General features: G+C 38.2%; 3 protein-coding genes and 1 long non-coding RNA gene across 12 annotated transcripts in view; 2 read left to right on the forward strand and 2 right to left on the reverse strand.

Moving 5' to 3' along the window:
* Positions 1-1190, reverse strand: part of cmtm6 (CKLF-like MARVEL transmembrane domain containing 6) — a 76041-nt gene extending 74851 nt beyond the window's left edge. The window contains exons 1-2 of one of the 4 annotated variants that reach the window (XM_069914409.1): positions 1095-1190; positions 95-252 (exon numbers count right to left, since the gene is read on the reverse strand). In XM_069914409.1, coding sequence (XP_069770510.1) covers positions 95-241 — 147 coding nt within the window. In that variant the 5' untranslated portion in view covers positions 242-252; positions 1095-1190. Of the gene's footprint in view, positions 1-94; positions 299-863; positions 930-1094 lie in introns of those variants that run through there. The other 3 variants (XM_069914406.1, XM_069914410.1, XM_069914408.1) reach the window with 3 other exon arrangements.
* On the forward strand, positions 811-14249 carry LOC138751731 (uncharacterized). 2 transcript variants are annotated; one of them, XR_011350136.1, is made up of 3 exons: positions 811-1131; positions 12294-12361; positions 13747-14249. It is a non-coding gene; the product is annotated as an uncharacterized lncRNA (long non-coding RNA). The 2 variants fall into 2 exon arrangements; XR_011350135.1 differs by lacking the exon at positions 811-1131 and adding an exon at positions 1248-1292.
* Positions 14250-15678: 1429 nt separating this feature from the next.
* Positions 15679-25664, reverse strand: part of dync1li1 (dynein, cytoplasmic 1, light intermediate chain 1) — a 91376-nt gene continuing 81390 nt past the window's right edge. For 3 of the 5 annotated variants that reach the window (XM_069914404.1, XM_069914403.1, XM_069914405.1), the window contains one exon: positions 15679-16547. In XM_069914404.1, the coding sequence (XP_069770505.1) occupies positions 16438-16547 (110 nt within the window). In that variant the 3' untranslated portion in view covers positions 15679-16437. The remainder of the gene's footprint in view (positions 16548-25664) is intronic. The other 2 variants (XM_069914401.1, XM_069914402.1) reach the window with 2 other exon arrangements.
* Positions 20149-20684, forward strand: LOC138751730 (large ribosomal subunit protein eL21-like). Its single transcript, XM_069914411.1, has one exon. It carries the CDS (start codon positions 20202-20204, stop codon positions 20667-20669), a length of 468 nt encoding a protein of 155 aa, XP_069770512.1. The 5' UTR covers positions 20149-20201; the 3' UTR covers positions 20670-20684.

The following is a 25664-nucleotide window of genomic DNA, read 5'->3' on the forward strand; positions in this document are numbered from 1 at the left end:
TCCTACTCCCCCCCCACCCCCTACTCCCCCCCACCCCCTACTCCCCCCCCACCCCCTACTCCCCCCCACCCCCTACTCCCCCCCACTCACTCACCACTTCCAACACCTTGACCACACATCTCGCTCGGGTGATGTCGGCGCAGCAGCAGCAGCCCCCGCCACCCTGGATGGGCTCGGTGGTCCTCTGGTAGACCTGCTCCCCTTCCATGTCTCCGTTGCCCGGCGTGTCCCCCTGCGGCATTGTGTCGCCGACTATTAAAGAGGCGGAGGCCCCAGCAAACAACCTCAATTACTTCCTCTGTGTAAAAACACACACACACAAATTCCCCACAACGATCACTGGTAAAACTAAAACAACACGGACTTTCCTCAACTCGGCGTCCCCCTCAATTGAGAACATGAGGGGGGGGGGGGGTTCAATCCTCCCCTCGGCCGCACCGTTTCGGCGGCGAAACCCCGCCCGCGGGAGGCACTTGCTATGGAGTTGAACTCTGGGAGCGCGATGCACGCAGATGGAGAGAGAGGGGGGAGGGAGGGAGAGAGGGAGGGAGGGAGAGGGAGGGAGAGGGAGGGAGAGGGGGAGGGAGGGAGGGGGGGAGAGGGGGGGAGGGAGGGGGGGAGAGGGGGAGAGAGGGGGAGGGAGGGAGAGGGGGAGGGAGGGAGGGGGGGGAGAGGGGGGGAGGGAGGGGGGGAGGGAGGGAGGGAGGGGGAGGGAGGGAGGGGGGGGGAGGGGGGGAGGGAGGGGGGGGGGGAGGGGAGGGAGGAGGGAGGGGGGAGAGGGAGGGGGGGGGGAGAGAGAGAGGGGGGGGTGAGAGAGGGAGGGCTCCCTTTGTCTAATGTAGCCTCGCCACGACTGGACGTACCTGTCCGGTGAAAGGTCCCCGCACCCCGCTGGCTGATGGGCCGCAACCCCCCGGCTCTCGGCGCTTTCCCTTCCCCCCACCCCACGCTCTTCTCACTTGCTACGCTTTACCCCGCGCGCTCTCTCTCTCTCTCTCTCTCACTTCACTTCCTTGTTTCAATTTCGGGCAGCAGAAACCCAACCTCCCCGATTGGACTTCCCACTCCCACATCATTTAGTTTAATCCGTTGACCTTATAAACTCGCGCGGTTAGATCTTGGGGCCACACGGTAAGTCTCGGCTTGTCGGAAGAGAGGAACTGATTTGATTTCACTCTCTCTCTCGGCGCTTGGTGATGATATACGAAGTGATGCAATTGTTTTTTGCATTCGTAGAGTGTGAGGAGGCGGGGCGTCCCGGCAACTCAGTAAAACCTTTCTGCCCGTCTCCGGTAAACTTGCTGAATTTCCTTTCCTTGGTACAGGGCGGTGGATTTTTCCAGTTAGGCTGCGGGAAGTGCTGTTGATGAAAACTATACTCGCGGATAGGGAGGGTGAAGTCTTTTTTTAAAAAAAAGAGACTTTTCTTGATTGCAATGTTAAACCAGAAGCTTGCAGGAAACCGACCTTCTTTGCTGTGCAAGTGGGATCCCTTCGTTAGTGGATATAGAAAAGCTGCAGATGATGGAAATTCCAAAAAAAAAACCCAGCAACTCACAAAAAGTCTGGAAGCATTCAATCGGAAAGTGAAATTGTTATTTTTTTTAGGCCTCTATAAATGTACTAAAAGTCGGAAGATTAGGATCTTGGGATTTTATACTTGGCACAGATGTTCACTTCTCTTTGTAATTGTGTTTGGGCAATTCAACTTATGTCGTCCTCTACACATAGGAGGGGTAAGTAATACTTTGGACATTGTAAATAGAACTTCCTAGGAGCATCAGAAACACATTGCCTGAGACTGAACTTCTCAAAAAGAGTCTTAACTTGGCACCCTACCGTTAACACCTTGTGCTGGAAGGGGGTTGACCCTAAACTAGAAAATCAATTAGGCCAGTCCTAAATGACATGATCACAAGAGCAAGTGTGTGACTCCCCTCCCATGACATTTCCATCTTGGCAAGTGCAGCAACCATGGATCTCAAGATACACAATATCATACAGGGCAAAGCAGCCTACTTCATGGGTGTCCCATGGAACATTTCCTTCACCAATGATGCAACACATGTAAACCATGGAACAGCACTGTAACAAGCCCTTTGGCCCACATGTCTGAGCTGAACATGATGCTGAATTTAAACTAGAATTTTGGTGCTTGTACATGATAATATCTCTCCACCCTGAATATGTCTATTTAAAAGCCTCTTAAATGCATGATTATCCAACTGCACGAAAACCAACAAGGTCGGGTCAGATACAGCAATGAGCTCTCTGAACCCTTCTCCATTAACAATGGCGTGAAGCAAGGCTGTGTTCTCGCACCAACCCTCTTTTCAATCTTCTTCAGCATGATGCTGAACCAAGCCATGAAAGACCCCAACAATGAAGATGCTGTTTACATCCGGTACCGAGAGCGGCACGGATGGCAGTCTCTTCAATCTGAGGCGCCTGCAAGCTCACACCAAGACACAAGAGAAACTTGTCCGTGAACTACTCTTTGCAGATGATGCCGCTTTAGTTGCCCATTCAGAGCCAGCTCTTCAGCGCTTGACGTCCTGCTTTGCGGAAACTGCCAAAATGTTTGGCCTGGAAGTCAGCCTGAAGAAAACTGAGGTCCTCCATCAGCCAGCTCCCCACCATGACTACCAGCCCCCCCACATCTCCATCGGGCACACAAAACTCAAAACGGTCAACCAGTTTACCCTATCTCGGCTGCACCATTTCATCAGATGCAAGGATCGACAATGAGATAGACAACAGACTCGCCAAGGCAAATAGCGCCTTTGGAAGACTACAAAAAAGAGTCTGGAAAAACAACCAACTGAAAAACCTCACAAAGATAAGCGTATACAGAGCCGTTGTCATACCCACACTCCTGTTCGGCTCCGAATCATGGGTCCTCTACCGGCACCACCTACGGCTCCTAGAACGCTTCCACCAGCGTTGTCTCCGCTCCATCCTCAACATCCATATGGAGCCAGCTCACACCCCTAACGTCGACGGTACTCGAGATGGCAGAGGTCGACAGCATCGAGTCCACGCTGCTGAAGATCCAGCTGCGCTGGATGGGTCACGTCTCCAGAATGGAGGACCATCGCCTTCCCAAGATCGTATTATATGGCGAGCTCTCCACTGGCCACCGTGACAGAGGTGCACCAAAGAAAAGGTACAAGGACTGCCTAAAGAAATCTCTTGGTGCCTGCCACATTGACCACCGCCAGTGGGCTGATAACGCCTCAAACCGTGCATCTTGGCGCCTCACAGTTTGGCGGCAGCAGCCTCCTTTGAAGAAGACCGCAGAGCCCACCTCACTGACAAAAGGCAAAGGAGGAAAAACCCAACACCCAACCCAACCAACCAATTTTCCCTTGCAACCGCTGCAATCGTGTCTGCCTGTCCCGCATCGGACTGGTCAGCCACAAACGAGCCTGCAGCTGACGTGGACTTTTTACCCCCTCCATAAATCTTCGTCCGCGAAGCCAAGCCAAAGAAGAAATGCTACTATTGGCAGCCTATTTCAGGCACCCACCTATCTATGTAAAAAAAATCCAAGCCCTGCACATCTCCTTTAAACTCTATCTCCTACTAAGTTAAATGTATGAATTTTGAATCTAGAAAAAGATTTTGACTGTCTACCCTATCAATGTCTCTTGTAATTTTACAAATTACTTTCAGCTCATCGCTCAGCCTCAGATGCTCCAGAGAAAATAACCCAAGTTTGTCCAACCTCTCTGTATAGTGCAGGCAACATTCTGTAAATTTCTTCATTATTATGAGCCCAGAAGACCCCAAAACCCAGCAGCAATAGATATTCACCAAGACAAATGGTTACTTAAACAAAAGTTGCTTTTAATTATCTTTAAACATGAAAACAGAATCACACTTTAACTTATCACTAATAACTAACCTAAGTTAACCCCTTCTAATTCTAAGTGCATGTGTATGTAATGTAAGTTCAAAAAAGTTCTTTGATTCACAGTCCCAATCTCACCTTTCATTCCTCCAGGTTTACTGGCTGCAGGCAATTCTTATACTGTGCATAGAATTTAACATTTATGATGTTCACCAGGCTTTGGTGCTTGAAAGGTAAATGGTTACTGCTCAGGAAGGATCTTGACAGTTTTCTGGGAGAGATTTGTTGTTTGCTGGACACCCACAACTGATCCCTTTTAATCGGTCATGTCTTGCCGAAGAAGCTTGCCCCATCTGGGTTCTCCAGGTGATAACCTCTTTCTTTCAGGTCACCACAGAGTTCCTTTTCGTTTCTCTTATTTCAAGTGAAACATTAGGCAGCCAGTCCTCTCTTGTATGAACACAAGGGCTTTGACCAGGCTGAACTAAGCACTCACAACCCATCTTCCAAATGGGGTTTTTCCTCAAGCTTTCCAGCTTGTCCTGTTCCACTCCTGACTGTAGCACTGCAAAACTGATCTCTCTCTCTCTTCTCTCTCTCTATCTCTCAGAGAAAGCCTGTTTTACTCTCTCTGCTTGCAAAACCTTATAGTCACTACAAATGTGAATTTCACCATTGGGTTTTCTAACAGGAACTATCGGGGGCGGCCCAATCGCTGTATTGCAATATTTCAATGTTTCCTTCGTTTTCCAGTCTGTTGAATTAAGCTTTGATTCCCTTCATCGCAAAAGGAACTGTATTTGGTTTGAAGAATTTGGGACTGGCCTCTGGTTTCAAGTGCAATCTGGTCTGGACTCCTTGGATTTTCCCAGGTCTTTTCTAAATACTCTCTGGTACTTTTGGAGCACTTGCTCAAGCATTGATTTTTGTTCTTGTTTAGTCTGTACATTTTTTATTGCCCCAATGTCCTTCCAATCCAATTGGATTTGTGACATCCAATCTATTCCTTTGTGTCCATGATATAAAGGAGTAATCTTTAGATGTCAGTCCCTTATATTCGATGTTTATCTTGCATTTTCCCAGTACTTTGATTTTCTTTCCAGAGACTGTTTTTGACACCTTGTCAGATTGTCCCACCTTGAGATTGGATAATACTTGTTTTTAAGCTCTTTGATATTAAGGATACCACTGCCCTATCCAAGCTTGTTTGTTATTAATGTTAATGGGAATCAAGATTTCCGACTTGTGGTTTGTCACATTATTAACTTGCATTACTTCCATCGCCTTGACCTCTTCAGAGCCACTTGGATTGTTGCTCGAACCTTTGTCTGAACTTTCTTCTTCCTTCTTGAGTTTCCTCACCTTGTGTGTTTTATTGCTAGACTTCTGATTTCCCTTGTAGGGATGATACTCTTTTTGCTTATTTTCCTGTTTCTTTGGGCATCTGGTCTTAATGTACTCTTCTGTAGCATAGGTAACATTTGGCTTTTTTGAAGAAACAGTCACCTAGACAGTGATTACTTTTTCTACTATGGAAACATTCTCAGTGTTCCATTTTCTTTATTTGATGTTTCTGCTGCTCTCCTTGTATTATACCCTGGTTGTGGTTGGCCATTTTAAAACTCAGTGCTATTTCATATGCAGCGTCAATTTCTTATCATCTTTTACTCAGTCATTGTTGTTGAGTGCTGCAGTCAGCCAAAGCAATATCCAGCATGTCTTTTAAGTCTTCATTCAATAACCTATGCAATTCAGCCATATATTGGTTCATGGTTTTTCCTGGTTTCTGCTTTCTAGTCCAAAACTGGTATCTTTCAGCCGTCACTATTGATGTTGAGGACAGATTTCCTCCCACAATGGCACACAAAGCAGCATACAACATAGAATCTGAGCTTGCAGGCACCACTAGGGATTTTATCAAGCTATACAAAACTCAAAACGGTCAACCAGTTTACCTATCTCGGCTGCACCATTTCATCAGATGCAAGGATCGACAATGAGATAGACAACAGACTCACCAAGGCAAATAGCGCCTTTGGAAGACTACACAAAAGAGTCTGGAAAAACAACCAACTGAAAATCCTCACAAAGATAAGCGTATACAGAGCCGTTGTCATACCCACACTCCTGTTCGGCTCCGAATCATGGGTCCTCTACCGGCACCACCTACGGCTCCTAGAACGCTTCCACCAGCATTGTCTCCGCTCCATCCTCAACATCCATTGGAGCGCTTTCATCCCTAACGTCGAAGTACTCGAGATGGCAGAGGTCGACAGCATCGAGTCCACACTGCTGAAGATCCAGCTGCGCTGGATGGGTCACGTCTCCAGAATGGAGGACCATCGGCTTCCCAAGATCATGTTATATGGCGAGCTCTCCACTGGCCACCGTGACAGAGGTGCACCAAAGAAAAGGTACAAGGACTGCCTAAAGAAATCTCTTGGTGCCTGCCACATTGACCACCGCCAGTGGGCTGATAACGCCTCAAACCGTGCATCTTGGCACCTCACAGTTTGGCGGGCAGCAACCTCCTTTGAAGAAGACCGCAGAGCCCACCTCACTGACAAAAGGCAAAGGAGGAAAAACCCAACACCCAACCCCAACCAACCAATTTTCCCCTGCAACCGCTGCAACCGTGTCTGCCTGTCCCGCATCGGACTTGTCAGCCACAAACGAGCCTGCAGCTGACGTGGACTTTTTACCCCCTCCATAAATCTTCGTCCGCGAAGCCAAGCCAAAGAAAAAGAAATTGTCCTGTTTCCCACTTGCTCAGAAATGTTGCCTGTTTTCTTAAATTGCCCTTTGGATCTCTTATTCCTGGGGCAGTACAGGACAAATTGAATCTTTCAATCCCATTTTTCTGATTTGTACTTTTCAAAATGTCCTGCTGCCATTTTTGACTTCTCCTTTGTTTCACTGTGAATGGAGAGTCTCAAACTTCAGCAGTGGGACCATAGCTTATATTACCCAAAAGTTGTTTACTTCAGATCTTATCTCCTTGAACAAATGATTTAATTATCTTCAAGGTCTCCTGACAGTCTGCGATCAACAAAAGAAAACTGCATCTCTGGGCCTCATGGTGGAATTTAGTGTCTGCTAATTCATATGCATCCTGGGCCTCATGGTGTAAATTAGATTATGTCTGCTGATTCTAAAAAACAAGCAGGTTCTCACCCTTGCAGAAGCAAAGGCTGCAAAAGTAAAAAACACAGTTTAAGTCTTCCATTACAACATGGCATAATTCTTATTCGAGAAAAGATTTATTTTTAATATCAGCACAATTACAAGGAAGAATTATGCATACAGAATATAAGGCTAGGATTCAATCTGATCATTCACACTTCTGCTGACATGTATGGTCCCTGAGAAAGAAACAATCTGTATAGGTGGAGATTTAATTCTACATTGCTGAAGAGGGTGGATTTTTTTGACTTTATAAGGAAACATTCAAGATTTTTTAGAAATAAATTTAACTCAATGGACAATAAATTTGTTCTTTGGGATGCTTTGAAGGCGTACTATGAGGTCAGATGATAAGTTAGATAGTAAAAAATAAGAAAGATTATATGAAAGAGGTTGACCAATTGGAAAAGGAAATAGAAGATTTGGAAAAGGATTTACAAAGAAAGATGAGAAAAGGAAGAACTTAATAACAAAAAAAAACATTATAATACAATTCAGACCTATAGAACAGAAAAATCAATTGAGAGAACTAAACAAAGGTATTATGAATTAAGATAAAGTGTTTTTAAAATTCTTGCTAGGTAGTTGAAAATAGAACAAACATGGAATAATTAATGCTATTGAAAAGAATTCTAAGATTACCTATAAACCTCAAGAAATTAATGATTTATTTAACATTTTTTAATTTCAATTTATATAGATTTCAGTCTACCTGTGAGGAGACTAAAATTGAGAATTAAAAAAAATCTCAAATATGTTTGTCTTGTTTGAATTATCAGGATCAAAGAGATGTAGATGATCCCTTTACAGCAAGAGAAGTTAGTGAGATATTGAGTTCATTGCAGAGTGGTAAAACACTGGGGGAGGATGGTTTTTCTGCCTGAATTTTTTGAAGAAATTTAAGGACCTTTTAATACCCACTATGATGGAGATATTAAAGAAAGTGCCAGAATCCAATTCTCTACCTAAATATTTTTCAAATGCAATTATTAGTTATACCAAAGAACTAAGTTAAAGCCTACATCTTATAGACCAATATCATTATTGAATACATATTATAAAATTATTGCTAAAATTTTAGCCAATAGACTACCAAATTTAATTCCTATGAATGAAACAGGGTTTGTTAAAAAAAACAAGCTGCTGACAATATCGCTAGATTGATTAGTTACATTGATTTAGCTCAGAAAAGGGGTGACTTACTGTGGCAGTAGCTTTAGATGCAGAGACGGCTTTTGATAGGTTAGAATGGAACTCATTGTTCAAGGTATTGGAAAAGTTTGGCTTTGGACCGACATTTATAAATTGGGTTCAAACTTTATATAAAAATCCATCTGCAAAGGTGGTGACTAATGGACAAATTTCTACTCCTTTTCAATTAATTAGATCGAGTTGACAGGGATGTACTTTATCACCAGCTTTGTTTAACTTGGCAATAGGGCTTTTAGCCGAGTTAATAAGACAAGATTTTAAAATTAAGGGTATAAAGGTTAATCAAAAATAATATAAATTTGTTTGCTGATGATGTTCTGGTTTATTTGAATTTGTTGCTTCAATTACATATAAGATTGGAAGAATATTGTGAAGTAACTGGATATAAGATAAATTGGGACAAAAGTGAAATGTTGCCCTTAGTTATTAACAGTGATTATACTCAATGTAGAAAGGCCACTCAATTTAGGTGACCAGATGCTGGAATTAAATATTTGGCTATTAGGGTCGATAATGATTTAAATAATTTGTATAAATCAAACTATTTACTATTACTTAATAAAATTAAGGAGGATTTGAATAGGTGGAATAACCTACCTATAACTTTAGTAGGTGGGGGAGGAGTCACGTGATGGAGTAGTGGCCAGTTGGAAAAACCAGCCCTCTCCAGGAAAATAGGAAAAAAGTTAGGAAAAAGCAAAGCGTTACAAAAATAGAGTACAAGAAATAGAATATAAAGATACAGAGAAGAGAAAGAAGGAGAAAGTAAGAACAACTGGAAAAAAAGAAGTAAAAAAAGTCTCAGGAGAAGAAAGAAGGCGGTCTTACCTGCAGGAAGGAACAGGACACTGTGGTGACGAGGAGTGGCCGACCCTCGAGGTCAGTGCCTGCCCTACAGAGTCACGACCCACCAGCTGGTGCACTACAAAAATGGCTCTCAGAGACAAAAAAAAGTGCGCAGTGTGCAATCAAAGGAGAAAGAGGACACTGACGGGAGGGGGGCTCAGCAGAGGAGCGGGCTGTCACAGACTGAGCAGCTGAGGGATGACCGACACCAGGGCTCTCAGCTGGAGGATAAGGAAGACAGTAGAAGAGGGTGCGACAAAACAGAACAAGCTAAAAGAACTATGCTGGCATCAAGGAAAAAGGACAAACAAATTACATATAATCCAAAAGAGATTAATGAAAATTTTAAGGAATTTTATGAACAATTGTATCAAACTGAAAACAAGGAGAAACATGATAAAATAGAGGAATTTTTAGCTAAAATTGAAAGAGGAACAAAACAAACTAATAAAACCATTTGAAATAGAGGAAGTACAGGATATATTAAAAAAGCTGCCGAACAATAAAACACCAGGAGAGGATGGATTTCCAATAGAATTTTATGAAACATTTAAAGAGTTATTTATTCCTCCTCTCCAGGAAGTAATGAAACAGATAGTAGAAACACAAAACTTGCCAGATTCATGCAAGACAGCAATAATTACAGTAATACCAAAGACAGGGAAGGATCCACTAACACCAGCATCATATAGACCAATATCTCTACTTAACTCAGACTATAAGATAATAGTGAAATTATTAGCAAACAAATAGGCTGATTATGTACCTAAAATATTAAAACAAGATCAAACTGGATTTATTAAGAAAAGATGAACAGTGGACAATATCTGCACATTTATTAGTCTAATCCATGCAGTTCAAGGAAATAAGAAACCAACAGTGGCTGTTGCTCGAGACGCAGAAAAAGCTTTTGACAGAGTAGAGTGGAATTACTTATTTAAAGTATTACAGAAGTTCAATCTACTAGAAAAATATAGAAATTGGATTAAAGCATTGTATAATGGACTGTTGGCGAAGGTAACAGTAAATGGATATGTATTGAGTCACTTTAAATTAAGTAGGTCAACTAGACAGGGATGTCCAATATCCCCCTCATTGTTTGCCGTAGCAATAGAACCTTGGCAGAACTGATAAGAATAGAAAATAAAATAAAAGGGATAAAAATAAAGGAGAAGGAGTATAAAATCATCTTATTTGCAGATAACATCATAATATACCTAACAGAATCAGAAATATCAGTAAAAGAATTATATAAGAAATTGAAGGAATATGGAGAAATATCGGGGTACAAGATCAATACAATAAAAGTGAAGTGATGCCAATGAGTAACGCAGACTATACAGAATTTAAAAAAGAATCACCATTTAAATGGCAAGCACAAGCAATCGATACCTTGGGATCAGGTTAGATAATAACTTAAGCCACTTGTACAAACTAAATTATCAGCCACTAATAAAGAAAATGCAGGAACAATGGAAAGAATTACCACTAACGTTGATAGGGAGGGTAAACTGCATTAAAATGAATGTGTTCCCATAGATACAATACTTATTTCAAACATTACCAATTCCCTTAACAGAAAAATTCTTTAAGGAACTAAAGATAATAAATAAAATAATTCTTTTGGAAAGTCAGGAATCCAAGGGTAGCGTTAGATAAATTAGTAGAGAGGTATAATAAAGGTGGTTTACAGTTACCAAATTTTAGAAATTATTATAGAGCCGCACAATTGAGGTATTTATCAGATTTTTACCAGAAAAGAGAAAAACCAGACTGGACTAAGATAGAACTAGATAAAATAGGGGGAAAGGTACCAGAACATATACTTTATATGTGGGTTGAAAAGCTGGTGCAATATAAAAACTCACCATTTACTTAATACATGGAAGAAGATCCACTTAGAAAGGAAAAAAATGAATGATCAAATACCAAAATTACTATTGACGCAAAATCCGCTAATCCCTTTTACAATAGATAACCTTTCCTTTAGAGAATGGGAGAAAAAAGGAATCAAAAGAATAGAAAACTTTTTTGGGAAATAATTTATTAACATTTGAACAGTTGAAGTACAAATATGGAATAACTCATGGTACAATGTTTGCATATCATCAATTGAAAGCGTATTTAAAGGATAAATTGGGAAACAGCTTGAGATTACCTGAAGGAAGCAGCTTTGAATACGTGATTACAGACACAATGATAATCAAAAGATTTATAACCAACATGTACATTAAGCTGCAAGATAAGGAAAATGAAATAAACTATAAACCTAAGCAGAAGTGGGAAAAGGATCTAAACAAAGATTAAAAAATGAAGTATGGGAAAAATGTTCTAGAACGATGAAGAATACAATAAACACAAGGTTATTCATGATACAGTATAATTGGTTACCAGGGTATATATTACTCCTCAAAAAAATGGGATTCAACATTATCAGATAGATGTTTTCGCTGTAAGAAGGAAATGGGAACAACATTACATGCAACTTGGGCATGTACGAAAGTAAATACGTTTTGGGAAGAATTAAATCAGATACTAAATAAAATTACAAAGAATAACATACCAAAGAAACCAGAGATATTTCTTTTAAGTAACATAAGAAGTAGAGAATTAGGCCTCAAATTGGATAAAGTGCAAAAAAAATTCATTATGATAACCTTAGCGATAGGAAAAAAATGTATAATGTCAACTTGGAAAATGGAAGAGAACATGAGTATACAGCAATGGTACATGGAAATGAATAAATGTATTCCATGGGGAAAAAATAACATATAATTTAAAAAATAAAGTCACAATGTTTGAACAAATTTGGGAACCATACATGGAACATATCAGAGAGAGCTTGCCTACTACCTCCATCCCCTAAAATGAGAATGAAAATGATAAGACAGAATGACTAGATTCAGTGTATAATAAATAGATGATGCATTTTTCTTGTTTATTTTCCTTTGTGTGAAAATATTGTTTTATTGTATCATATATGCTGAATATTTATGGGTTTTGGAGGGGATTGGGTAGGGGGAGGGAGGGAAGGTAGAGGGAGGAAGACCACTGTGTAAATTTAATGAGATATGTTTGTACATATTTTGGTTAATATGGTTCACAGTGTGAAAAATAAAAAAAAATTTAAAAAACTTTAGTAGGTAAAGTTAACTGTATTGAGATGAATATTTTCCCTCAAGTTCAATTTTTTTTTCAGTCGATCCCCATCTCAATTCCTCAAAATTGAATACGAGTGTTAGAAAGTTCTTATGGAAAAGGAAAAAGGTGAGAGTTTCCTTCGAAAATTTGACTTGAAAGTTAGATTTGGGAGGTTTACAACTTCTTCACTTTGAGATTTACTAATGTATTGTTTGATGTAAATAACATTTCTGCTTGGGTTAATGTAGAACTTAGTAAAATAGGAGAAATTAATATACAGGATTTTATTTACAAGTGGAATTCAAAATTATTGGTGGGAAGTAGAGATACACTTGTTTTGAAATATTTGATTGAATTATAGAATAAAATTGATTATGAAATAGGTGCAAAAGTTTTAATTTCTTTAAAAATGTGTTTATGTCAAAATAGACATTCCATTTTTCATGGATAATCAATTTCTGAGGACTTGGATGCAGAGCGTATTGAGAGGATAGAGGATTATTTTGAAGCTAGAAGATTTACTTTTGAACAAATGAAAAATAAATTTAATGTGCCAAATACTACTTTTTTTTATTATTATCAAGAGTTTTTTGACTGCTAAAATAGGTCCAAGTTTGACATTATCTATTCAGTGATTTGGAATTATTGATTCATAATGGTAACGTGAATAAATTTATCTCTGTAATGTATCATCTACTTCAAAAGAAAGCCCCTAAAATAGAGGTAGAAAGGATGAGATTAAGATGGGAAGCAGATTTGAATGGATAAATAGATGAGAAAGATTGGATGCAATTATGTAGAGATAACATGACAAAAGTTATTAATGTTAGATATAGGTTGGTTCAATATTTTGTTTTGAATCAGTTATATGCAACTCCTCAAAAATTTTTTAAAAATTGAACCCTACCTTATCAGATTTATGTTTTAGATGTGGTCAAAGGGTTGGATCATTTCTGCATTCTACTTGGTGTCCTAAAGTTAAACATTTTTGTTTGGAAGTTGGATTTTTTTTGGAAAGAATAACAGGGGTTAGGTTCCCACAGGATGTGATGTTATTTTTGTTGGGTAAATTAAATTAACTATGTATCAAATTGCTTTAGTTACTAGGAAGTGTATAGCTATTACTTGGAAATCAGACATATATTTAGGGTTAGGGAGAAGGCATGCAGAGCTTCATTGCTGTATTCTACTTGAGAAGATTACTTATAATTTATGAAAAAATGTCACTCATATTTGTGGGTATGAATGTTTAACCGACTCTTCTGAAGACCTCATCTCTTGGTAACCTCCAGCAGCATCATACTACTAAAATTTTTATGATATATTATATCCTCTTGATACTCTCCAGTTTTTCTCCCTTTTTTTATTTGTTTGTTTGGGGATGGGGGATTTTGTATAATTTATGAACTTTTTTTATTGAAGAAATGTATTTACTGTTGTGGTTTAAAAATTGTTAAATGAATTATTCAAAGGAACCAACAGTAGTTTTATTTAAAATCTTGTGACCACAGGGTCTAGACCCAAGATGGCGGTGCCTATGGGATTGGCAGCAGTTATGAGGGGTTGCAGACTCCAAATGGAGCAAGGATTGGTGCAGGGCACCAGAAAATGGGGAGACCACCCCCCACTCCCATCTGAGAAGCAGCGGCAGAGGAGACAACACACAGGATGGTGACCATTGGCGGCAGACTAGTGAAGGACTCTGTAGCTGAAGGATTCACACAGGCAGCGGAATGCTGATGACTTCAGGCAAGGAACCCACGGAAGCTGTGTGCTGCTGGATACCGTGGTTAAGGAACCCACTCTAAGCTGTGAACTGCTGGGAGACTTGCTCAAAACTGGCTGAAGGAGTATCAGGTATTGGAATCAGGATGTGAGAGTGCCAAGGGCATTGAAGAGTTCCTAATGGTGTTGGAAATTCAAATTTTGAGCTCAGGTTGCCGAAGATTTGGACTGGAGTCTGTGGCCGCAGGAGCGCTGGAGGCAAATCCACGGACACTCAATGACTCTTGGGGGGGGGGGGGGTGGGGAGGGGGAAATTCTCTTTTGGTTCTCTTTCTGAGTGTAAGGTGCACTTTAGGCAATTTTTGCTGATGGCGAGTCTCTGTCTTACAGCAAACAAAAGCAATTTTGTGTCATATGACACTTTTTATTACATGACAATAAATTGAATCTTGAATTAGTGATGCAAGACTCAATGTGTGGAAGCTTACTGGAAATGCCCAAGATACAAAGCATACCACATTTGCCATGGTTTGCATCTTGCAACGTAACCTCTGTATTTCTGTTCATTAAGTCTTCGTGGACAGTAGTCATCGACATATCTACACCTGCCTCCTGAAGAGTTTTTCTGATCTGTCGGACGTGCGTTTGGGGATTTTTCTTCTGCCATCAGCAGCCAAGATCTTCCTTGGAATACCAATCCCTTTGCCATTACTGAGCTCACCAATAGGCTCTTCGTAAAGATGTTCCAAACATCCTAAGGGTTTGGCGATGACTCTTACTGTTTTATTCTTGTTTTTCAGCCTTATAATGGCTTCTTTAACTTTCAATGGCACAACTCTGATCCTTATGTTAAAAAATGGCAACTACAGACTCCAAAGATGATCAAAAGCTTAGAAGCAAGCAAAGCTCATATACCTGCACCAATGAAGCAATTAAACATACCTGAGTACTCACAAACACCTGTGAATCCAAATGTCCCAAACATTATGGTGCCCTGAAATGAATAAAAAGTGCTGTAATTTCTACATGGTCAAACCAAAATGTCTACAACTAACCTTGAATAAAATGTGGAATGTGCATTTTAATTATATGTGAATTGTTTGATTACAAATTGAAAACTTTGGAGCACGGGCAAATAAAGGAAAAAAAAATCTTGTCCCAAACATTATGACGGGCACTGTACCTCGCTCAGTTTTAGTCACAATTGGGGAAGTGGAACACTACACTTAAAAGCTGGCACATGCATGATGGGTTGAATGGCTTTTGTATATTTTATGCAAGCCACAATGAAAGTGTATTAAAATGAAATGTAGGTAGTCTGTTATTTCCATACACAAGCAATGCATTTATAAAACCATCATATATTGGTCAGATCATCTTTCCGTGGTAGAGCATGCGATCATGTGTATATAATCTTCAATGTTTTTCCATTTTCATTGTTGGAAATAATGATCTAATTTCTGGTCCTGCTATCTGGTACTTCAACAATTAAAGGAGGATTCAATCCTATGTACTTCAAAAAAACTTGCTGAATGAAGAAAATTGATTGAATACTCATTCGCAGCGCATTCATGTGACCCATTCTTGAGGCAGAGAGCATCAAAGGAAAGACATTCTCAAAAAAGGAGAGCTAAAAGGTGCATACAGACCAACAATTTCTGAATTACACTGATTTACATTTTCTAAGTAAAGGATCACCATGTTTACATTTGTTGAAGAGAATAAATACAATTTTATTGAAGGATTACAATCCTTGTATCTTTCTGTAATTGGAAACAACAATACACAAACCAGACAGAACTGAGTTGGAAGTGCCATACAACAACCTGAACAAAAGATGAAGCGTTCAAGTTGAAATTGTGCACATCCCTTGGGAGACTGACCACTGTCCCCTTTCTTCATTTTAACACTAGTTTACAAGTAACAGGCTACAATACAAAAATCAGGCATTTCACCATGTTGTTGAGGCTGATTAAAGAGTGCTTCTGTTTAGCACACAATTTTTAATTTGGCCATCATCAACTCATCTTTAAGGCAGGCAGTATTTTTGGGATGCTAGTTTGTGAAAAGTTCATTTAAATAGCCTGCATTCCTGCTATGCCTCGAGCCAGCAAAACATTTAAACACTGTTCTAGGCACCATAGTTACATTTCAAATCTGACGTATCCCTACTGAACACCTGGGAAATATAAATAACTTACCCAAACTGGCTGCAAATCAGCAAAATTTGAACAAAGAGATGCAAAGTCCAATAACTAAATTCAACCCATTATTTTTCCTCTCAGAAAACACATCATTAGAATCTTTTTTCCAGCAACTTCCCTCTCAATACAGTTTCTGTACATACAACGAGCTCAATGAACGGAGTAGTCCAGTATACTTCAAAACACCCTACGATCCTCAGTACATGTTCTGAAGGAAAAAGGAAAGGCAAAGCCAACAGTATGGTATTAAAAAATCACACAAGTAACTTTTCTTCAGGATGCTTTGTCTTCTGCTATGGAGGTATGGGTTGGAGATGCAGCTTCTGGCTTACGTGCAATTCTGTCCAGTTCTGCCTGTACATCCGTTAACACGGGTTTATGACCTACAAATAGGAAAGGAAGGAGACATCATTATGCTCTTCGAAAGCAACAGGAAGAACAGATTGGATATCTGCAATTTAGTTGCAGGTTTAGTCACATTATTAAGAATTATCAGTCACAGCCAAGCACTGATTTTGAAGAATCACCAAGAGCATTTGATATTTTATAAATAGCATTCATTAGAACTTCAGGTCAGATGAATCTTTAGTTATTTTCCAAGATCTCATTATATCCAAGTTCACATCTAATTTAAAAGGAAGAGCACAACTCATTATTCCTCAAAACACATCTCATAGCTTAGACTGTAATAATGTATAAAGAATATATTGTGGTAAGAACATTTTGTGGTAAATGCATATAATTTTACATTTTTCTGTCTTCACCATTCTCCTTTCTTTAATTGAGATTTAAATATAGCACGTCATAACTATAAACACTCTAAAGCAGACATAGAACTAACCACATTACTCAAACACAAGTCTGGTTTATGTGTGAGGTAACATGTCACACACAAATTAACATTTGGGGTTCTGAAAATATCCACCGTTTGTGTCACTGCAAACCCAGATGTCAGTCTATGAATGATGAAGAGGGTAATAACACTTTTTGTTTCAAATGGATTTGTCAAATTGAGTAGGCATGTTAACTGGGAAGATAAGCAAGAGGCTCCTGATTCAGGGCATCCTTTAGGCCTCAAAACCTAGACTGTAAAGGTAGGTGACATGAATTTGTTTATGTAGACAAGTGAGATGCTTCTGTTAACAATGCAAAACTTGCCTTTCTTTGAGAATTTGTTGGTTTTAAGAGTTATAACCAATTAGAATATGTAGATTAGGAAGAAATAGTGAGCAAATTCTTTGGGATTTCTCATCGTAATGGATGGCAGGACTGCTGAGATTCACTAATCCAGCCATAGTAAACTGGAGACTCTGGCAGGCAGAAGAGCATGAGACCTGCTGTTTATTGATTTTTATCCTGTATCTTAGACTTGTTTTGATAATCTTTCATATTATTAAATGAACTTGCCTTGGTAATATTTCATACACTTTCTCCGTCATTGATCTGAATCCTTGAAAGCCCGCTTACACAGCAGTAATCTGATTTGTAATTTTATGATGAGGCAGATGAAAGGTGAGATAATAGTATCTACAACTATTAAGATTGTGGATGCCATAAGTCAGGATCTATCAGAGATGTTCATTTTTTTAAAAAACAAACCAACTACGGAAATATAAACAATCTTGATGACTTGCATTTTAAAGCACTACTTGAACAATGAGTAGATTTTTTAAAATTTCCTTCAGGTGGTTAAACAAGCCACTCAACATTAGCATAATTGGTTTTTGAGATTATTCATACATTTATTAGATTTTATACCTTTTTAATACTTCTGAAATGTTACATTAAAAACACATTACAGGATATACATGCACGTTATAAACAAAAATATAAAAAATTCAACCTATCAGCAGATTGATTAAAATTAAATTTGCAAACCTGATGGCTAAAATCATAATTTTCAGTTGGAATTCATGAAAATTTACCAATCTGAAAAAGGCAGAATGTTGAAAAAGTAATCTTTCAAACTCTTATCTCGCCAGATATTCCAGCTAAACCACTTAATAAAAAGTGGATTCACTCACTCTAATTAACATCAGAAACTGAAGACCTATCTCTTCCGATATAGTATGGTTTTGGAGAGGAATAATATTGGTATTTTCAAGTTGAAATAGTAGCACAAAGAATAGTTGGAATGTCCTGAGCTTGACTGAATTTTTATGCAAGGAAACTTAAAAGAAACGACAGCATATCTAAGTAATGATAAGTACTTAAATATGGAATTAGCTCAGGCATCAGATAAGAAATGAGTATAGACACTGAAAATGTTAGTTATTACTTTCAACAACAAAATTTACTTTAAAATAAAGCTAAACACTTCACACACCAAAAATGGCTGTGTTTCAACAGAAGTGATCCAATGTTTGCTGAATTAAAGAATGCAATTTGTTTGAATTAAAAAATAAAGCTAAACAAAATTAAATTATGATTTAGTACTTTGTAAAATTTAATATAATGTAGAATAATATTACATTATATTAATAATTTAAGAATTCATTTTTCTTCCAAGGAATAAAAAGAGATGTCAGTCTGTTGTATACTCTTTCAGAAAACAGATAGAAACAAATAAAATGATGAAATATTTTGGTTCAAAAATAAAATTTGAGGAAGTTCAGATCTGATCAATGAATAATGAATCTGCAGACAGTAATTATTCAATTAATGGTTTAGAACATTATTTGATTTACTGTTATAATAATTTAAGAATGTCATTACAGAAACAAAGCATAGAACCAATTATCTCAGATTTACTTCACAGCTATGGGACAATAGCACATGTCAGTTTGGCAGCAGAGTCTGGCAGCTCTGACAGAGCATGGGAAACAGTTTTCCTAGCGGTAGCAAACTCAGTGGGCGAAGGATCCGTAAGGACAACAGCCAGCGAGCAAGGTCTTGGAGCAGATCACTGCGGGGCAATCCTGCGTCACTCTGGGTGTCATGCCTCGCATTCTGCCAGGCCCAGTGGCGTGGGACCCAGAGGGAAGCGTTTGTCCTGGGCAAGCACTCACCTCCAAGTCCTTGCCCTGGCACATGGTGCCTAAAGCTCCATGGAAAACAGAACAAAAGTTCTGTGAGAACAGAAGAGCTTGTGAAGGGATGGGCCATGAATGAATGAATGAATGAAAGAATGGGAACTTCACAACAGTTTTGAACTTTCTGAAGAACTTCAAAGTTTCAAAATTTGAACATTTTAATATGAAGTTTTAAAATTTGTAACATTATAATCCAAAAGCCATATCTGGTTTTAGCAATCAAAAATCAGACTGAATATTATGCATTTCCCAGCAAGGGATTGCAAGTAATTTTTAAGCAAGGAAGATCGTGTTTTGTATGCCTCTAAGAAATGTGTGGCAGCAACTTGAAAGGCTAGAGATTTTGTTTTGTAAAGTTGCTCCTCGAAACTAGAAATTTTGGTTAGTCTAAGTTCGGTCAAACTGCAACCTTCAAATATATGGTGATTAAAAGAACACAAAAAATGTGGTATTGCTATAATGGCATTAAAAAAACATTTAAATAATTTTATAAATTGTACTAATCAAACAATCAGGGATGAAAATCTTTAAGTATCTTTTTAGGGAGTTTAACACTCTAGCTAACTAAATAGGTGCCTTTACTCTCAATAAACAAAATGAGTAAATGCCAAATTGATAGCTTAAGAAAACAATTGAGGCTCATAGATTTGTAGTAGAATTTTATTCTAATTAGATACCTTCTATCTCAAAGGAGTGTAATGAGATCTACATTTCAAGCTACAAAAACGGATAATAGTTATGTAAAAGATACGCAAAAATGATTTTATTTCCACTCATTAACAATGAGATAATAATCATAAAATTGTTAGAAATTCATTATGTGTTTTTGAGAGAATCTGAAATTTCACCAGGAGTGAGGAATGTAAAAGTGCTACTGAAAGTATGAAATCTCCATTAATTAGCTTTTGAAAAGATTTACTGTGACTGGCCATGAATGTAGAGATTGCTTAAATCTACCATTAAAAAAATCCGCCGAGCGGTGCCATTTTGCAGTGAACCTCCAAGATGACAAACATCAAGTGTAAAAGGAGGGGAACGCGATATATGTTCGCTAGGCCTTTCCGCAAACACGGACCTATTCCCCTCTCTACGTATTTCAGTATCTACAGGAAGGGAGATATTGTTGATATCAAAGGCACAGGCACTGTTCAAAAGGGCATGCCCCACAAATGTTATCATTATCATGGGAAGACTGGAAGAATTTACAATGTCACACATGCTGTAGGCATGTTTGGCAAGATCCTTTCCAAAAGAATTAACGTGCATATTGAGCACATTAAGCATTCAAAAAGCAGGGACAGCGTTCTGCTTCATGTGAAAGCAAATGAACAGGCAAAGAATGAGGCCAAGGAGAAGTGCACCTGGGTTGATCTGAAACACAAGCCCGCTGAGCCCCAGAAGGCGCACTTTGTGAGGACCAAGGTCAACAAGCCACAGCTGCTAGAGCCTATTCCATATGAGTTCATGGCATGATTGCTATGAAGTCCAATAAATGTTTCCTTCATTTTAAAATAAAAGAACCAGATGGATTTAGCGCTGGGGATTATGCAGTGGTAATAGAATCAGGAAGTTCCACCTTGAAATGATGTGTTAGCTGTCCTTCTGTGCTGCAATAACAAGATTCTTGAGTATTATTACTAAACAATTCAGCAGGATGCATGGGAATTCAGTTACTGTGCATATGTCATGGCTAAAATGCTTCAAGCATTTTCAGAGATAATTTTGACCCCATTCTATAATAAATAACTCAAGTTTATGAATTTAAATAAACATTAACAAAATACTCCTTGAATGTCAGGAAAGCTTAACAAATTTTGCTCTTTCATTTGAATTGCTTTTATATTACAACCATTGATTTTTAAATGTCATCTCAATCAGTTATGAAAATATTATATCATTATTGCTACCACAGTACCTCTATTTCCTTATTCTAAAAACAAATCAAAACCTGAACCTTATGAAATGATTCTCCAAGATTTGAACATACATCACTGAAAGCAAAAATAAAATATGATAGCAAATTACTTGACAAACTCAGCAGGTCATACAACATCCATGGGTAGAGATGACCAGTCAACATTCTAGGTGTGAAGCTTTTATCAAGACTAAGATAAAATATATGAAATCATTAAAAATATTTTGTAAAGTTTTGTTAATTTACTTGTTATTTACAATGCTCTCCATTATGTTTGAGACAAAGACATATTTGGCCCTGTGCTCCACAATTATAAATTTGTAATTAAACAATTCATGTGATTAAAGTGCACATTCCAGATTGTATTCAAGGTTATTTCTATACATTTTGATTTGGTCATGTAGAAATGACAGCACTTTTCTGGGCACCATAATGTTTGGGACATTTGGATTCACAGGTGTTTGTGAGTTCTCAGGTATATTGCTTCATTGGTGCATGTATAAGAGAGCTATGGGCTTGCTTCTAAGCTTTTCATCACCTTTGGAGTCTAGTTGTCATTTTTCAACATGAGGATCATGTTTAATTGTGCCAATTAAAATCAAAGAATCCATTATGAGGCTGAAAAACGAGAATAAAACAGCAAGAGATATCCAAACCTACTAAAACCAACAGTTTGGAACATGGTGATTTCAGTAATCGCACATGGACAGGTGTTCCAAGGAAGACCGCCATTGCTAATAACAGAAGAATTCTCATCATAATGTAAGAAAAATCCCCAAACGCCTACAAGACATTATCAGAAACACTCTTGTGGATGTGCCAATGACATCTGTCTGCAGACTTCATGAACAGAAATGCAGCAGTTGACAATAATTAGCCACAGAAACTAGATGATGAGATTAGTTTGCCAAGATATATTTAAAAGAGCCTGCAGATTTCTGGAAAAAGGTCTTGTGGACAGCCGAGACCTAGACTAACCTGTATCAGAGTGATGGCAAGAGCAAAGAGTGCAGGCGTAAAAGAACTGCCAAAGCTCACTTCATCTGTGAAACATGGGAAGTGGGGGTAATATGGCCTGGGCATGTAAGGCTGCCACAGGTACTGGCAAACATATGATGATGAAGTTGCTGATGGCAGTAGCAAAATTAATACTGATGTGTATAGAAACATCTTATCTGTTCAAGCTTGAGCAAATGCTTCCAAACTCATTGGATGGTGTTTCATCCGACAGCAAGACAATGATCCCAAACATAATGGTAAAGCAACAAAGGGGTTTTTCAAAGCTTAAAAACTGCAATGACAGTCACCTGATCTAAATTCAATTGAGCATGCCTTTCAAATGCTGAAGAGAAAATTTAAGGGAACAAGACCCCGAAACAAGCTGAAAGAGCTGAAGTAGCGGCCTGGCAGAGCATCACCAGATAAGATGTTCAGCACCTGGTGATATCTTATGCAAGGGATATGCAACAAAGTACTAAACATGACTAATATACATACCATCGCTATATCCCAAATAATGATACCCTGAAATTAGGGGGTTATGTATAAAAAGTGCTGTAATTTTACATGTTCAAACCAAAATGTACACAAATACCCTTTCATAAAATCTGGAATGTGCACTTTAAAAACACATGAATTGATTGACTATAAATTTAAAACTGTGGAGCACAGAGGCAAATAAAGAAAAAAATGTATTTTCCCCCAAAGATTATGATGGGCGCTGTAGATGTTATATTTTACATTTAAAAATTACTACCAATGACTCAGAATCCAAATTTATCTAAGTAGTGCACGGTCCCAAGGAACAAGCACTGCAGATTATGTCGGAAAGTGTGAAGTCATATTATTAGAATTGTGGAGAAGAGGGATGACCGTTTACTGCTTTACAGAATATATTTTCCAAATAATTAAGTTCTCCATTCAGTTACATTTTTGGACAGTTTATTGGTTTTTCATGGTCATTGAAAGTATAAAACTTCCAGCTGTTCCAATTTTAAAGAAATGTGCACTTAAGTTGCCAATACATCTTGGGGACACTTGGCAAGTTAGACAATAACTGGGAAAATAGGATTAATTTTCTGTTTAATATTTTGTCTGTTTTAATAAAAGAACATTTATTGTATGGGCATGTTAAAAAAAAACTAATTTTCTTTTGCTGTCTTTGTGTGTTTGCAGCATTTCCTGACTGTTTCCAATTTCAAAAGTTTAACGTTTTACATTTTTATCTAAATATTCCAACTCTTCACTGAATCAACAGAAATAAAACTACATAATTTTAGTTAACTTAAAGAGAGACAGATAAATGCTTGAGGACTAAACAATCCACATATTCTTGTGTTAAAATGCAAATTTTACAATATTAACCATGAATATTGTCAGTTGAATTCAACTTTGAAGAAATTTAATTTTACTTTTGAATGGAGGATAGATGACGACCATATACATGACCACAAAATAAATGCTGTTCAATGTTACTAAAGTAAATTTCTGTAGACAGTCTGATGCACCCATTGCATATTTTATTCCCTCCTTTCTTGAAGGCATCATTTCAGAATAAGGTCACTAGGATGTTGGCAACTATTGGGTTCCTCATCTTGTGGCCTGAATAGTACTGACATTATTAGTAGGCTAAATAGAGGAGCCATTTTGGAACAGGTGATCCTGTTTTCTCTATGTATTTATCTTTGAGTCAAAGTGATAGATTCAAACTGGAAAGAAACAGCTCTTTGTCCCAATGAATCTATAACAATTAAGCACCCATTTACATTAATTCAACATAAATCCCATTTTATTTTCCCCCACATTTTTTTAAATCAACCCTCCCACATCAAATTATAGACTCAACTAGGGACAATATACTGTGATCAATTAACCTATTAGCCCATACACCTATAGAACAGGGGAGGAAACCAAAGCATTCAGAACAAACCAATCTGGTCACACAGAGAATATTGAACAGACAGTCAGGATTGAATCTGGATCATCGAAGCAGCAACTAAATTTTCATCTCCTCTGATTCCAATGTCAATTATTGTTGTCTTGGATTAACTGGCTCAAACAAGTTTAAGTTTCCACCTTGCATGACTGTCAACACAGTTGCTGAACAAGGATGGGGCCAAATTAATATGTAGGAAAAATATACTACACTAAAGAGCTATTTATTATAAGACCAACAAGAAATTAGAGATCCTCAGCACGTTAGTCAATGTTTTGGCTTTGTTGAATGACCACCTCTCTCCTTGTATGCTGCCTAATCTGCTGAGTCCCTCCAGCTTCTCCTTGTTCATTTATAATTCCAGCATTTGAAGTATTTGTATTTCATTAAAGATCTATTCTATAATGCCATTTCTTAATTAAAAGAAAACTTAACAATGTTTCAGAGATTCTGCAAGTGATACTTGAATCAATTGGCCAAAAAATGGTTCCGTGAATTTAATTCCTGAGATTTCATGCAGCAACAGCTCCTTCCTGCCAATTAAGGCCACATAACCCATTAACCCACTAACTCCGTACATCTTGGAATAATGGGAGGAAACCCCTGCAAGTCACAGGGAGATGGCACAAACTCCTTACAGTCAGTGCTGGATTCGAACCAGGGTCACTGGTGCTGTAACAGACAGCAGGTCATGCTACTGCTGAGTTCTGAAATGTACACAGGATGCATCAAAAAACTTTCCTTTGCTTGCCCTGCAAAGATAGAAGAGTTGCCAAGTAATCTGGCATCATTAATATAAGAAAGAGCAGGAAAACTGAGTCCTTTCAGAGACATCAAGTGGTCATGAACCAAACATGTGAACAAGCTGTCATATTTATCAAAAAATAAGGTTTTTTGTACAAACAGCCTTGCATTTCTAAGATGGTAAATAAAAACTATCACATGTTCATGCTGGCCAGTTAACTTGAACTGACCAGAAAATTGGAAAAGTGATTTCTGTGAGATCTGAGTTTCTTGTTTGATCTGACTAATCCTCAGCTTGCCTGGATCTGTTGATTTGTATCCTTTTGTTTCTAAGCTAGATAGGAAGATAATACCTTAACCTCTGATTATAACAATGCTCTCTAAGCAGTGAACGACCAGGAGGGTGGTCCCATGATTTTAAATCCTATGTTAACATCCTAGCCATAGGAATAAGGGTGAAATTCAGTACCTAGTTGAACAACCAAATTCCTGATCCATTATAGACAAGAGAAATCAGAGTTCCTAAATTTGATAAAGAACCCTAAAGAATGTAGGTATTCAGAATCAAAAGATTCAAATACATAAAAATATCTGCATTAAAAAACAAGCTGGCAATTGTTAAGAATAAAGTTTTTATAAATTTTATATAGAACTTTGTGAAAATCAGAGAAAAGCTTTCGAAAGTGAAATAGTAAGGCAAACTATTTATTAAAAAGGAAACAAGAGCAGTGGAAAGATATTTAAAGCCCAATGGCTGTCTTCTGCATTGAAGAATTAATCTATTGCAATATTAATTTGTTTCATAGTTTGTTGCAGGAATGTTTAAATATATAAATTCAACTTTTGCATTCACACGTGGATTTCAAGGCTTCCA

Source organism: Narcine bancroftii, chromosome 1, assembly GCF_036971445.1.
Source record: "Narcine bancroftii isolate sNarBan1 chromosome 1, sNarBan1.hap1, whole genome shotgun sequence".
Lineage (NCBI taxonomy): Eukaryota > Metazoa > Chordata > Chondrichthyes > Torpediniformes > Narcinidae > Narcine > Narcine bancroftii.